The sequence below is a fragment of the Lepeophtheirus salmonis genome, chromosome 12 (genome assembly GCF_016086655.4).
Source record: "Lepeophtheirus salmonis chromosome 12, UVic_Lsal_1.4, whole genome shotgun sequence".
NCBI classification, from domain to species: Eukaryota; Metazoa; Arthropoda; class Copepoda; order Siphonostomatoida; family Caligidae; genus Lepeophtheirus; species Lepeophtheirus salmonis.
The window spans coordinates 6,899,476-6,913,037 of record NC_052142.2 but is presented as its reverse complement, the minus strand read 5'-3'; the positions used below and the strand labels follow the sequence as shown (position 1 = coordinate 6,913,037).

The window sequence follows — 13,562 nt, the reverse complement described above, 5'->3', positions numbered from 1 at the left end:
TTACCTAATCCATTTACTTTTCCTAAAAAAAGATTATTTTATATTCACCCTATTACCCATGCTTAGATCTTTCCTTTAAATCAGTGAGTAGATGTTTTCAGTATTTTATTAAAGTTTTGTGTCTACCCGAATATATTGACTCGGACAGAGTTTCAGCATTTATGTGAAAAGAATTGAATGCTTATCGAACTCTAAGAGGAGTCGCTACAATTCTTAATACACCTGACAGTCCTCGTGGGAACAAAGAGATGTAACGATATAACAGCATTGTTTTTAAGGTTGTGACGTGAGCTCTTAAGTGTGGGGAGGTGAAGAATAGGAATTAGGGTTCAATTAAGCTCTAAGATATATCAGAGGTTTACTTTCTACTCCTACTGCTTTCAGAATTTGTACGAAAGGATGTTTAGTCATTAACGAAAGACGAGTCTTCACTAGACAATACCAACATCGTTATTAAAAGCATAGACGGTATTTCTCAAAAATAACGTTAGAACAAGAAGAAGGATCCTTAAGAAGCAGAAATAGGATTTATTAAAAGTGAATCCTACTTACGTTCATGTTTATAAGTGAATGGGAATCAACGTTGGTTCTTGTAAAAATGAAAAAGGAACCTCAAAGTGAAGATTAAAATATGAACATATTTAATGCAGATCCTATGGCACATTCAATAGAAATGTTAACAGATCCGGGAACGGTGGAGAAAGGTATTTCGTTTTTGTGGATATGGGTGGGCATACTTTGTTGTTCTTGCTAAATAATAAGATGGAAGTACGTTAACAACTTTTCGCTTACTGGCACTTATAAATTCCTTCAGATACATTAGGACCCAAAATGAGTAAATGCATACTTGATTAATAAAATAATTGGTCAATAAGAAAATCGGCCATAATTCATTGACAACAATTTTATCTTAGAATTTCGTTCATGCAAACACTAAGTAGATTTGCTAAATTTATGCTCAAAGGACTGAGAAGACTAATCTCAGGGGAAAGGTGAGAAAAACAGATTCAATCACTCCTTTTGGCAAATTGGTTAGGGCAGTAAATAAATGGAGGACATGTTGTCTTTGGCTTAGAGAGTGATAGATATTGTTTAACAATGAAAACTGTTCCTGTTACAAGAACGGTCTCAAAACCTTCTTGAAAGATCTTTTATATTAGTAAATGTATATTATACAAGAATATACGATCCAATTGCAAACTTCTCCGCATAGATATAAAATGGTAATGGATTAATAGAAGTACTTAAATAATGAAAGGAAAAGTTAAAGGTGTAATCTTTATTAAACACTCATACTTTTTGATATAATGTATTATAAGAAATATAAATTTCAAATTTTATCATTGGAACTGTGTTAACGCAAGTAAAGGATTATAGTAAACAACATCCGATTCCTTGCGGTAAAAGTCCCTTAATCAGTCACAAAAAACATTATTCTACGACGCAAAAAGTTATAAGTAGAGTTTAATATGGATGGGTGATAACATTGGACAACAAAATTGATTGATATTGAAATAGACTCGATGCTAAAAGGGACATTATTAAGACTTTTTTTTCAACTGAATCTTTATTTTTTCACACATTCACATAAAAAATAATAATAGATACACAATAAAAAATTGAAAATCCAGAACTTTACCATACCTCTTAAAGGTTAGCTTCTCGTCCAAAAATTTTGAAAGTCAAATTTGACACCAAGGCAACAGGAAAAGCTTAGCAGAGATGGGCCACGTACCAAAATTTATGTTTTCTTATCTGTACCTTTTGTAATATTGGACTTGGTGGTTCTGTATACGTATTATATATTACGTATATTAACTATCCTTTAGTGTTATTTGAAATATTTATTGAGCAAAAACAAGTCATATTCTATCTTCCAAAATCGTACCATAATAGGGAGCTAATTTAAAAAAAACAACTTTAATCAATAGTACCATATGTTTTCTCAATTTTAGGAAAAAATGGCGAGGGAAATATTGCAAGTTAAGAAATGGCAAGTGAACAAATGTCAAAGAAGAAATGGTTGGAGGAAAAGTGACATAGGGTGCTAAAAGTCAGGGTAAGTAAATACAAAATTTATTTACTGAAGTATTTTTTTTAAAATGAATTAGTTAAACTTAGCCATTCACCCTCTTTACCCGTGATATGAATTAAAAATTAACGGGCCAGCTAAAAAACACACTGGGTTTACATGTATGGGTTTATTGTTGTACATAAAAGTAAATTGTAGTTAATTTATTCAATATCAGTTGTAATATTGTACAACACAATTAAGCAAGCGAAATTTATATAAAGGTTAAAGAACATTATCAATATTCATAATAAAATAAATCATCATTACAATCCACACTATTCAATTCTTGAATCCTTTTTTCCTCTTTAGTTTTTATTTCAATAGAATTTATTTTTATATCTTTTGAATATTATAATTTACTTCAGCAACTAATTGTTTTGTCATACACTTGAAAATTTGACCAAATATAAAACGCTTAAAATTATGCTTTTCTTTACATTCAGCGTCAAGAATTTCCAGAAAATATTTGTCTTCTGCTATTAGTTTTAAATGTTATAATAATTTGAAATTTTCTTTTAGATGCTTTTGTTGAAGATATGATTTTTCTAGAATACAGCTTTCCCAAAGTTTTTAATTAATGAAAATACGTACACACTAAGAAAAATGGGTACTACACCGATTTTTTTTTTTTTTTAATATATATAAATATTATTTATCCACTTTATCCTTAGGATTGGATAGTTTTGTCCTTCAAATTCTAACCTGTTGATGGTTTGACCCTTCTCAACGTATTATAGTACGCACATCCCAAAATACAAGACCATTCCAGCTGATTGTTGTGCTTTCAGTCCCTTTGTACAAAGTTCACCAGTTGCAGTACCTAAGATTTATCTTTTTGATTCTTGAGTTAATTGATGAATCCATTGTCACATACCGACGCAATGATTTCGGTTTGTTACTTTTAAATATGTTGAAACACTGCTCAGAATCATCACCATTTTTTATTGTTTTTGGTGACAGTGAACAAACGAGGCACCCACTTTGAACAGAACGCTCTCATGAACAAATGTTAATGCAATACAAAGGCAACACGTTCTTTTGATAGCTTTATGATGTCATTTGACTCATACAACTTTACTTTCAAATCATCAAAATGATTCTGTGGATTTTTTTTTAATGTTTTTTGTGGTTACAGCCTTATTTCGACGTCCACAATGTTTGAAGTCAGCAAACCAACGTTTAATTGTTGTTTCTGTTATAGCTAAGGTTGATAACTTTGATAAGGATACAAAAATGTGCGAAGAGAAGGGAACAAATACTTATGGCATCATTGATTAAATAATAAACATCTTCCTCTATCAAGAACGTTATCAATTCTCGCCTTTATTATTCAATATTAATATAATATTTAATGCTAATAGTCAATAGAGAACTGAATAAAATGCCTAAAATAACGTCTCCTTCTGTCTGGATTTCTGGAAATGGAGGCTTAGGAATTTGAAAATACTTACCGGACAAGAAACAAATGGCTTGTCAGATTTGTCGATATAGATGTGCCTTTAGTTCCTTGTCTAGAATTAAACGCTACTCATTATCATCATCTCTTATCAAGAGATATTCATCTAAAAAATCAAATTAATGATGAACACATCAAGTCAGACTTTATCTCTCATCTCACAAAGATGCTTATTGCATGTAATATACCTTTATCCATTGCTAATCATCCTACGTTCAAAAAAAATTATGGAGAAATACACTAGACACCCATTCCTTCCTGAGGAACCATCATTAAATTAATGGAGGATGTTGGTAATGATGTCATTTATAGAAATACCTATACTGTAAATTGTGAATTTAAGATAATTTTCAGCATATTTAGAGTCATCCACACCAAATTTCGAAATGGAACTCTTAATTTTGTACCATCAAACAGTAAGTATTCATTTTTTTAAATCTAATCATAAAATGTGATTCTATATTAGCTAAAATATTAAGAATTATGATACACAACTCATTAAAGGGGGAAAAAAACAACTGCTTAAATGGAAAAAAAACCTACTTAAATGGCCGCAACAACGGGGGTTATAGCTTTGGATGGTTTGCAACTAGTTTGTCTGTCACTAGTTTCTTCACTTAAAGACTTGGGTATGATTATTAGGTTTTCCAATATTACATAGTCAATAAATACTACTTAATATATTAATAAAAGCCGAAATCAATAACGTAGTAATTGAATAAAATAATAAATTTTTTTATTTTATTATCATGATAAGATCATTAACAGAACAATCAAAAGTTGGAACAAAAATGAATGACAGCAGAGAGCTATAATAACAATAAATTAAACATATTCATAAATTGATTTATATTTATATAAATAGTAGGAATGTTGATTTTAACCCTAAGATCTAATAATGAATATTTGGTTATTTAAAAAAAAAAGTTAACTACAAAATGGATCCTTAAGTCAATCTGTAGATGTTTTCTGATTAACTAAGGTCATTTAATATTCCAAATTACAAAGTGTAGCTTGCATATCTTGATTCAATTGTTCAAACTCTGCCTTGATTTTATCTTCACCATTCTTAACAGGGTCTTTAAACTTCATGGAAGAGAGTTGATATAAAATATTGGCCATTGCTTCTCGAATAAGGCCCTGTGTGATCTTATTTTTTTTGAGAGGTCAGTGGATTCGACCGCATGACGTGCAAGATCATAGAAAGCAACGATGTTTTTCAACATGCCAACAGTTTTATAAAAAGGACAATAGCGAGCATATGAACAATAACCATTTTGCTGGAGAAAATCATCTTTCAATAGTTTGGCAACTTCAAGAATGATTTTATCAGTTTCAGCAAAAGTAGTTTTTCCTACTAATTGTACGATTTCAGATAGATCCTCTTCTTCTTGTTGAATTTCAATAACCTTAACACAAAGAGGGAGAAAATCTGAATGGTTCTTCTCATAGTAATCATCAAGAGCTCTTGTATATTTTGAGTATGATATACGCCAATTTACAGAAGAAAAGTGTTTCCTTGACGCCAACTTCTTATTGAATCCCCAAAATACTTCTACAATACCTAGGGTTGCTGAAGTGACAGGATAAGAGAAATCACCACCAGGAGGAGATACAGCTATAACAATATTAACAGATCCTTCCTTTGAGGATTACTCAAACATTTGACACGGCCAGCTCGTTCATTAAAAGAAGCAAGTCTAGCTCCCAAATAAGCTGGAAAACCAGGATCAGCAGACATTTCACCTAATCGCGCTAAAATTTCTCTAAGAGCATCAGTCCAACGAGAAGTTGAATATGCTATCATTGAGACATTATAACCCATATCTGGAAAATATTCAGATAAAGTAATACCAGTATAAATAGAGGCTTCCCTAGCAGCTAAGGGCATGTTTGATGTATTTGCTACCAATAATGGACTCGATATTTCCGTCAATTTCTTCAGTAAGCTCTGGAAAATCCCTTAATACCCCAGACATTTCATTACCAAGTTCTCCACACCCAACATAGATAATAATACCAGAGTTGGAATACTTCGACAAAGATTGAGAAATTACAGTTTTTCCACATCCAAAAAAATAAATTTATGTCAAATTTTGAAATTCAAAAAAGAAAAATAATATTTTTGGATTTAAAAAAAAAAAGTTTACCTAAACCAAGTCTACCCCCCTCCCATATACTCCTGCAGACGCTCCTGTAAATGTATTGAATTAATCTAACAAAACATATATGCATAAATATGGGTGATAAGGAAATTATTTTATTTTATTTTTAGTATTTTGTAAATGGAAATACAACAAGTTTTTTTAAAATATTGAAACAAGTTGCTCTATATTTATACAAGTAATTATATTCTATTCTATCTCAATATGCTTTGTTCCAGTTTAATTACATTTTAACCATGCTAACGGATTTTATTTAAAAATAATAAACTCGGTATTTACTCAGTTAACTCATTTATTGAAAGATTAAGATTTGTATATTATTGAAAGCCATGAAGTGTAAAAATCACATAAAAAAGTAATACATTGATTCAAATTAATAATAGTATTTGATATGAGCCCTCCGCCAAAAAAGCCAAAATCAATCAGATCACATTCTCTCTATATAAAATAGCAGTATAAATGAATTATTAAATATTACGTCCATTGAAAGTGAGATTGAGCTAAATGGAAATGCATTTCATTTTGTGCCTGGAAAAAAAATATAATTATTTATTATGAAAATTGATTAAAAGTATCAAATAACAAGATAAAGATTATAGTATTTACATATGAAAATAAATGAATTATTGTTTTTATTACTAAGTAGCTAATACATTCCAAGAAGGTTTTTTACAGTATCAAAACATACTTGTAATATTTTTATTCCAAGTTAGTCAAATATCTTGATTATAGTAGTTCTATAATACTATAAAAAAATTAAATGAAAAATACCATCAAACCTCACTAAAGTGCAACATTTAGTAATAATAAACGATGCCGACCAAAAAAATATTCTAAAAGGTGTTGGTACCCCTTGTAAGTATATCCGGAGGCATACTATAAATAGCTTTATTTCTAGTTTAACTCCTTTTATATATTTTATCGGAGCAAATACTTTTTTTAATATAAAATACACTATAAAAGCTGTAAATCGATGACACTCTTCAAAAACAAAATGTCTATAAATCAAAATAGGTTCAATTTAATAGAAGTTTTTACTTTTTCTTTATCATTTTCATAAAAGGCCGTACATTTTTGGTATTATTCGCTAATTTCAAGATGCAAAGATATTTCAAGCGCCTGGTGTTGAAGATAAAAAAATATTGTAATATATCTCAAACCCTAACGTTGAAAGATTTCAAACCCACTTTCATTATGTATTTATCAAGTTATAATTCAGTTTATCTTAATTTAAATTTGAAAATGTATGTTTTTTCTTCAAAGGGTCGAAGAAGAATCAATCAAGAAAGTCTAAGATGGAGCAACGTAGCTTAGTGAATTATTTGCTCGGGAAAAATTATTCTTTTGAATTCAATGTGCAAAGGATCGATTCACAGTCACTCCAAGAGAAGGAAAAATAATGTATATTTATCAAAAGCACAAATTCCTAGGTATAATTGATTTATGGGAATACTATCATGTTTACTTAATCGGTGCAACTTAGTACTGTCACTAGCAGGGAATTTACTCTATTTTTCGATATAATTTATACATTGAAGAATAAAAATTACCTACAAAGGGATATTTTATATTTATTTTTCGTATAGTAACATGAAATGTATATTGCCAAGAAATCTCGAAGAATTTATGGCTTTGAGAATTGTTCAGGAGTTCTGTTTTATCGGTAATTTAGATGTATTATTTCGAGAGAACATTTGTATATATGAATCTCCTTCTACCTGTTGTTCCATTAAGTTAATATATTTTTATATGAATATCCAAGGAGTACACCTCCTCCCTTATACTTGATGTTCAAGGATGTTATCCCTATAAGGGAAGATCTTTGCTTTACTCCTTGGCTCTCCTCTTCTTTAATGAAATGAGCATTAATTTTAGAGGTATACTTTAACATAAAGGTCCGTGATAGTGACTGATAATATCGTTGATCATCAGCTCAAGAATACATCTTCTATGAATCATCATATATTGCTATCAGAACTGAGGAGTGATCAATTCGATATTGAGCAAGAATGATCAAAAATACAGATCCAATGAGGGACACATAGAGTTTCATAGTCCATCCATAGCTATTTCATTTAAACTTCTGTGTGTACTATTTTAAAGTCAATTTCACTTCGTATTTTACCTAAAGGAATCTCTTTGATTGAGTTGAGCCCGGTAGTGTCCTTGATATTAAAAACAAACAAAATACCTCATCTGTACCACAATGATAAGTTCAATTAAATTGATAAGGCTGAGTTTGTGCTTTATAGTACTTACGAACAATTACGCATACATTACACTTAAATTCTTACCTCCTATTCCCTTATAGCTATTAATTCGATTTGTCAGTCTCTTTTGTTATTGAAAAAGTGGCAGGTGACATTTGACTATGTAAGTTTTTCTAAGCAAATGGAAAGAAAATTATATCCTATATATATATATTATAAACATATACAATTTGGGTAAGAAAATTATAGAATTTAAGACCCTTGTTACTGAGATTGAAAATAGTAATGCCAATGTTTATATAGTGGTAAAAACTCTGGTGAGATAATCATCAGATAAGTTCAAAAAATAAATCTAAATACTGGTATTGAAATAGAGAAATTATAAAACTGTGCATATGACATGGTTCAAAATTTAACCCCGGTTTCACTGCCAAAAGTGTGAAAAAATATTTAAGGTAGAAAATAAACATTGAGAATTGTTTAATAAGTCTTTTCTATGTTAAAAATGTATTTAGATTATAATTCCTTAAGTTTCAATCCTGTATTTTGTGTTGTTTAGCTAAGAAATTTGAAATTGCAACCAATTTTCCCCAAAAGTGACAGTTTTCGCGTGACAAAATTTTTAACCCTAATTTTGTAGACCTATAGAATCTACAGTTCACATTAACAAATCCATTATGTATGTTTAAAGGATAATAGTAGTCAGACTTTAAAATAAAACTGAGGGCTCAATTGTTTCTTCAATAACTTTTCTGCAATGGTCGTTTAAAAAAATAATTCCGAAATAAAAAGCAGAATCGAAAATTTACAATTTTAGATAAATTCATGGCTTTAAGTAGCCATATCTACTGATCGGGCCTATAACTTTACTTACCTTCAACTAAAGGTTTTCAAAACAACAGACTAATTTGACTAACTGATTCATTTGTTGAACTTGAATATGCTGATGATATATTTTTATTTCTGTGAGATGAGACATACTTTTACGAAAATGAGTATATCTAATTTTTTTTGCATATTTTGTATTTTGGAGTTCAAATTTGAATTCTACATAAAATTTTGGTTTAGAAAATATGTATTACTTATGATAATTCGAAACTGGATCTTTCACAATTTTGGCAGTGATACCGGTGTCGAATGTTACACCACGAAGTAATAAGCGTATAAATACGCTTATTACTTTTTGGTTTTTTTAACTTTAAGGATTGTCTTATAAAATTTGTCAATTTTATATTTCATATAAGGAGGCTAAAGCTCTTATAAAATAAAACTGAATGAATAGAAATGTATTTAAAGAGCATTTCTTTGTTGGACACCTTTTAAGAGAATTTTAATAAAACCCCCTAAGTTATAATTATAATATTTTTTAAGGAGTAAAATAATACATGTAGATAAAAAATGTGTTATCATTCAACTTCCATTAACTCTCGTATTAACTGTAAGACTATACACAGGTTTTATTTACATAATCATAAAAAAAAGTAACGTTAAGTTGGAGTGTGTTAATTTGGTCAAATAGTTGAGTCTTGGAATTGTTTTCTTATGACTAATAGATGGAAAATCATTTGCAAACACTTGTTGGTCGTATCTGAAGTTACTTTTCAGTATCAAAGACTGTGATTGGGCTACATATCCTGAAACGACAAATATAGTATATATGATGAGTATTGTTTCATTGGCAGTGGCAATCTCTTCGGAATCAATTTTTGTGCTATTATTTTCTAATGTAATGTCTTGGATAAACTTGGAGGCTACTTTGAAGTTCTCATCGGAAGAAAATATCCTTCTAAACATTAAAGATGACCTTGAATTCAATTAATACTAGAATGTCCATTGTTCCAACCATCTTACCGATTAGGGGAGGCATAATCAAGTTGGTTTTTGGGATGGCTCGACGTCAGTGCTCAAAATATTTTAGCTATGGGTACATACTTTCTAGATGCCAAAGTAAAAAGTATAAATAAAGGAATATCACAAGGCCTTACTCCTGTCGATAAAACCAATAACTGAAAGAAGAAAAAAAACCTGATTTTCGGAAAGGTCTACATCTGGCAACTGTGGAAGAATATCTTACATTGGTCATAATTAAGGGTGATAATTTTGGTAAGAATGGAAAAGCGTGCGAGGAGAAAAGAAGAATTACTTATGGCATCATTGATTAAATAATATACATCTTCTTCTATCAATCATGAACGTTATCATTCCCGCCTTTATTATTCAATATTAATATAATAATATTAGATGGGGATAGTCGATAGAGAACTGAATAAAATGCCTAAAATAACGTCGCCTTCTGTCTGGATTTCTGAAAATGGAGGCCTAGGAATTTGGAAAATACTTACCGGATGAGAAACAGATGGTTTGTCGGATTTGTCGATATAAATGTGCCTTTAGTCCCCTGTCTAGAATTACACGCCACTCATTATTCTCATCTCATAACTAGAGTATGGATATTCATCTATAAAATCAATTTAACGATGAATACATCAAGTCAGACTTTAACTCTGATTTCACAAGGATGCTTATTGTATGTAATTTAACCTTATCCATTGCTAATCATCTACGTTCAAAAAATTTATGGAGAAATACAAGGGTAAACATATCCCTTCCCGAGGAACCATCATTAAATTAATGGAGGATGTTGTTACTGATGTCATTTATAGAAATACATATAAAATGTTTTGAGTCATCCACACCAAATGACGATCAAGTTATCAGTAAAAAGTATTTACGAATATCGAAATGGAACTCTGAATTTTGTACTATCTAAGAGTAAGTATTCAATTTCTTTTTAAATCTAACCATAAAATATGATTCTATTTTAGCTAAACATATCAAGAATTATGATACACAACTCAGTAAAGGGCAAAAACAACTGCTTAAATGGTCACAACAACGGGGGGTAGTAGCTTTGGATGGTTTGCAACAAGTTTGTCTGAGACTACTTACTTCGTTTTAAGACTTGGGTATGATAATTAGGTTTTCCAATATTACATAGTCATTAAATATTACTTTTTTATCACTTAAGGCTTAGCTATGGTTGATGGGCTCCAAGAAATGGTGTTCAGAAAACTCATAAAAGGCAAAAACAACTGTTTAAATGGTCACAACATCGAGGGTAGTTACATTGGGTGTTGCATTATAATTAACAATTGTGTATATCCTTCATGATAATAGTATGTTGTTATATAAGCATACCTAAATAACGGGGGGGAAATATTTTTTTATTAATATATTTATTGTCTAATTTTATGATTTTGACATTTACTTTATTATGAATAATTAGTTAGATCTCATCGGTAGAGATATATCTATCCTGTGCACAATTGTATATAGCAACTTCCACATGAAGAAGAGGGCTGATTATTTTTTTGATTAAACTCTACGTCTCGCTTGTGTATTGCAACCTAAAGTTATGACATATTTAACTGAATTCCGATGTTAGAACAAGAAAAAATTATCTGGATCAATCTATTATTTCAATATTCTTTATTTATAATTTATTATTATTAATAGTTATATGATTTTAATTGTTTAATTTTGTATATTTAACTTAAATGTTTAATGGTTTATTTTTTAGTATGAAGATTATATTTCATTAAAGCCTTCTTTTTTAAACTTTGAGTTTCAAATATATTTCAAATACTCTACTTTGTCATAATGAATTACAATTTCATGGAGTGTGACGTTTTCAAATCTACTGTAACGGATAAAAACGTCGAAGTCAATTATACGTAGTATATCTTCATTAAACATTTTGCTAATAAATACATTCGTTATACCCTCAAAAATCATAATAAAGCAGGCAGATGATAATCACATCAGTATTTTAAACAATGATACCATATGTCTTTTTTCCCCCTCCTCCTCGCACGTGTTTTTCTCTACAATATTATCAACTATAGTCATAATAGATGAAAACCCCAAGAGAGAGACACAGACGAAGACCTACAGCCAGAAATTGTGAAAGACGATGTGTAATCTGACAGTGAAGAATACAAGTTAAAACCACTTCCATTGAAGAATCCCAGTCTCTGCAGACGTCGAATAAAAATGTTTGTTCGACTGATGTGGAGTTAAAAACTATTACAGCAAATTCAAGGAGCAGTAAAAGAACAAGACTTCCCTCCTCGGTCATTGACTCTTCCAACATAGGTGCAACATAATCTCCAGACTCAAATATAAAAGTGAATAGTATATACCGATCAACGAAAAACGATGACCAGAAATGCTGACTCAGCGAAAGTGAACAAGATTGTGACAGCCCTTAAATGACACAAAATCCACAAGCAGAATATCAGAACCTCTCAGGGCAGTAAAAAAACCGCCATAGACATCTTAATGTCAACTACACAAAGGAGGACCGTTATAGATTCTATACATACAACTAAGAAGATAAAAAAGGCGATCTCAGATTTTTCATGTAACCAAAAAGTTGGAATCTACCTACCATGCTACATGTTAGAAAATATTGAAAAAGCCAGATAATTAATCCTAATTCGCGCCGGGTGGGATAGAGCAAAGGAAAAAAGAGTACTTAGAGAAAGATTAGACGGGTTACAAAACTCACACAAGAAATCAATTGGCATTAATGAATGGCTGGAAGAACTTCTGGATTAAAAAATATGGGTGCAATAATAAGAAGTAAATCCAAACTTGTGGGTCAAAATATCAAAGGAAAATGTTCCTTTAAATACAAAGAAAAAAGTAAATAAGCTCAAAAAGAGCTGATAAAAAAAGGAAGCAACTAAATACTTCATGGAAAAACATAGATGCAAAGAATGTAACATTGAGAAAATTTACAGTTTTTGTCAGAAGAGGCGAACATCGATCCAGGTAATGGAATACTCAAAACCAAGGATCTCTGAATACTACAGACAATGTTCGAGAAAAATTTGAAGGAAATGATGAAGATGTCACAGAAAAACAAATAATTCACTATATCAAGTCTTATAAAAATAATTTTAAGAAAAGAATAGACAGAGATTTTATCTTTGTAAGGAAGTAATAGAAACAAGCTGGCACCTCTTCTACGATTGCTCGAGGATTCTGGGAGTCCGTGCCATCCTAGAGGGGAAAAATTAAAGATGAATAAGGGGTGGATGTGACCATACAGGACTAGATGATCGCTACCTCAAGTCAATATACATTGCATTTTAAAATTGACTATTTAATCACACATTTTTGAGCATTGTGTATACTACTCGATGTAAAGGAAGATGCCTTCCTATAGGCTTCCAAACTTTTATTCAACAGAGTATGACTTTTTTGAGTAGGTTTGACAAGAAGGGGTAAGGGGGGTCAGGGAAAATGTAATGTTTATATTATTAAAGTTGTTTCTTTTTCTTCAGTCAATAACAACCACGACATAATATACTGTATAGTATACTATTATAAATAAAAAGTTATCTTTTATTGAATATAGCCGTACACCTGCTATTTTCAGAATCTATAAGACATAATTTTTGCTAGGACTTGAACAGATGTACAAACTTTGTTTTAATTATATAAAACGATTTATTGTATGTAGTTTCTATTTATTTGAAGTTATTGCAGCTGAATACAACCTTATCAATTATTTTCTTTCTCTTTGATCGCAAAGACGTGCCTGATTCACAACACAATAATTAGTGGACTGTAATTATTATTTTAAAGGT

The 13,562-nt window shown here is 30.4% G+C and overlaps 1 protein-coding gene, 1 long non-coding RNA gene and 1 pseudogene across 3 annotated transcripts in view; 1 reads left to right on the top strand and 2 right to left on the bottom strand.

Moving 5' to 3' along the window:
* Positions 1-2,476: 2,476 nt before the first annotated feature.
* LOC121127027 (V-type proton ATPase catalytic subunit A-like) lies at positions 2,477-5,605 on the bottom strand (annotated as a pseudogene).
* Positions 5,606-5,969: 364 nt separating this feature from the next.
* Positions 5,970-13,562, bottom strand: part of LOC121126573 (uncharacterized) — a 32,753-nt gene continuing 25,160 nt past the window's right edge. For both annotated transcript variants that reach the window (XR_005866976.2, XM_040721862.2), the window contains one exon: positions 5,970-6,223. Coding sequence is in view for 1 of the 2 variants with exons in the window: in XM_040721862.2 (XP_040577796.1) it covers positions 6,213-6,223 (11 nt within the window). In the remaining variant the exon portion in view is untranslated. The remainder of the gene's footprint in view (positions 6,224-13,562) is intronic.
* LOC121126575 (uncharacterized) lies at positions 6,220-11,515 on the top strand. The gene is made up of 4 exons (XR_005866979.2): positions 6,220-6,550; positions 6,959-10,677; positions 10,731-10,871; positions 10,934-11,515. It is a non-coding gene; the product is annotated as an uncharacterized lncRNA (long non-coding RNA).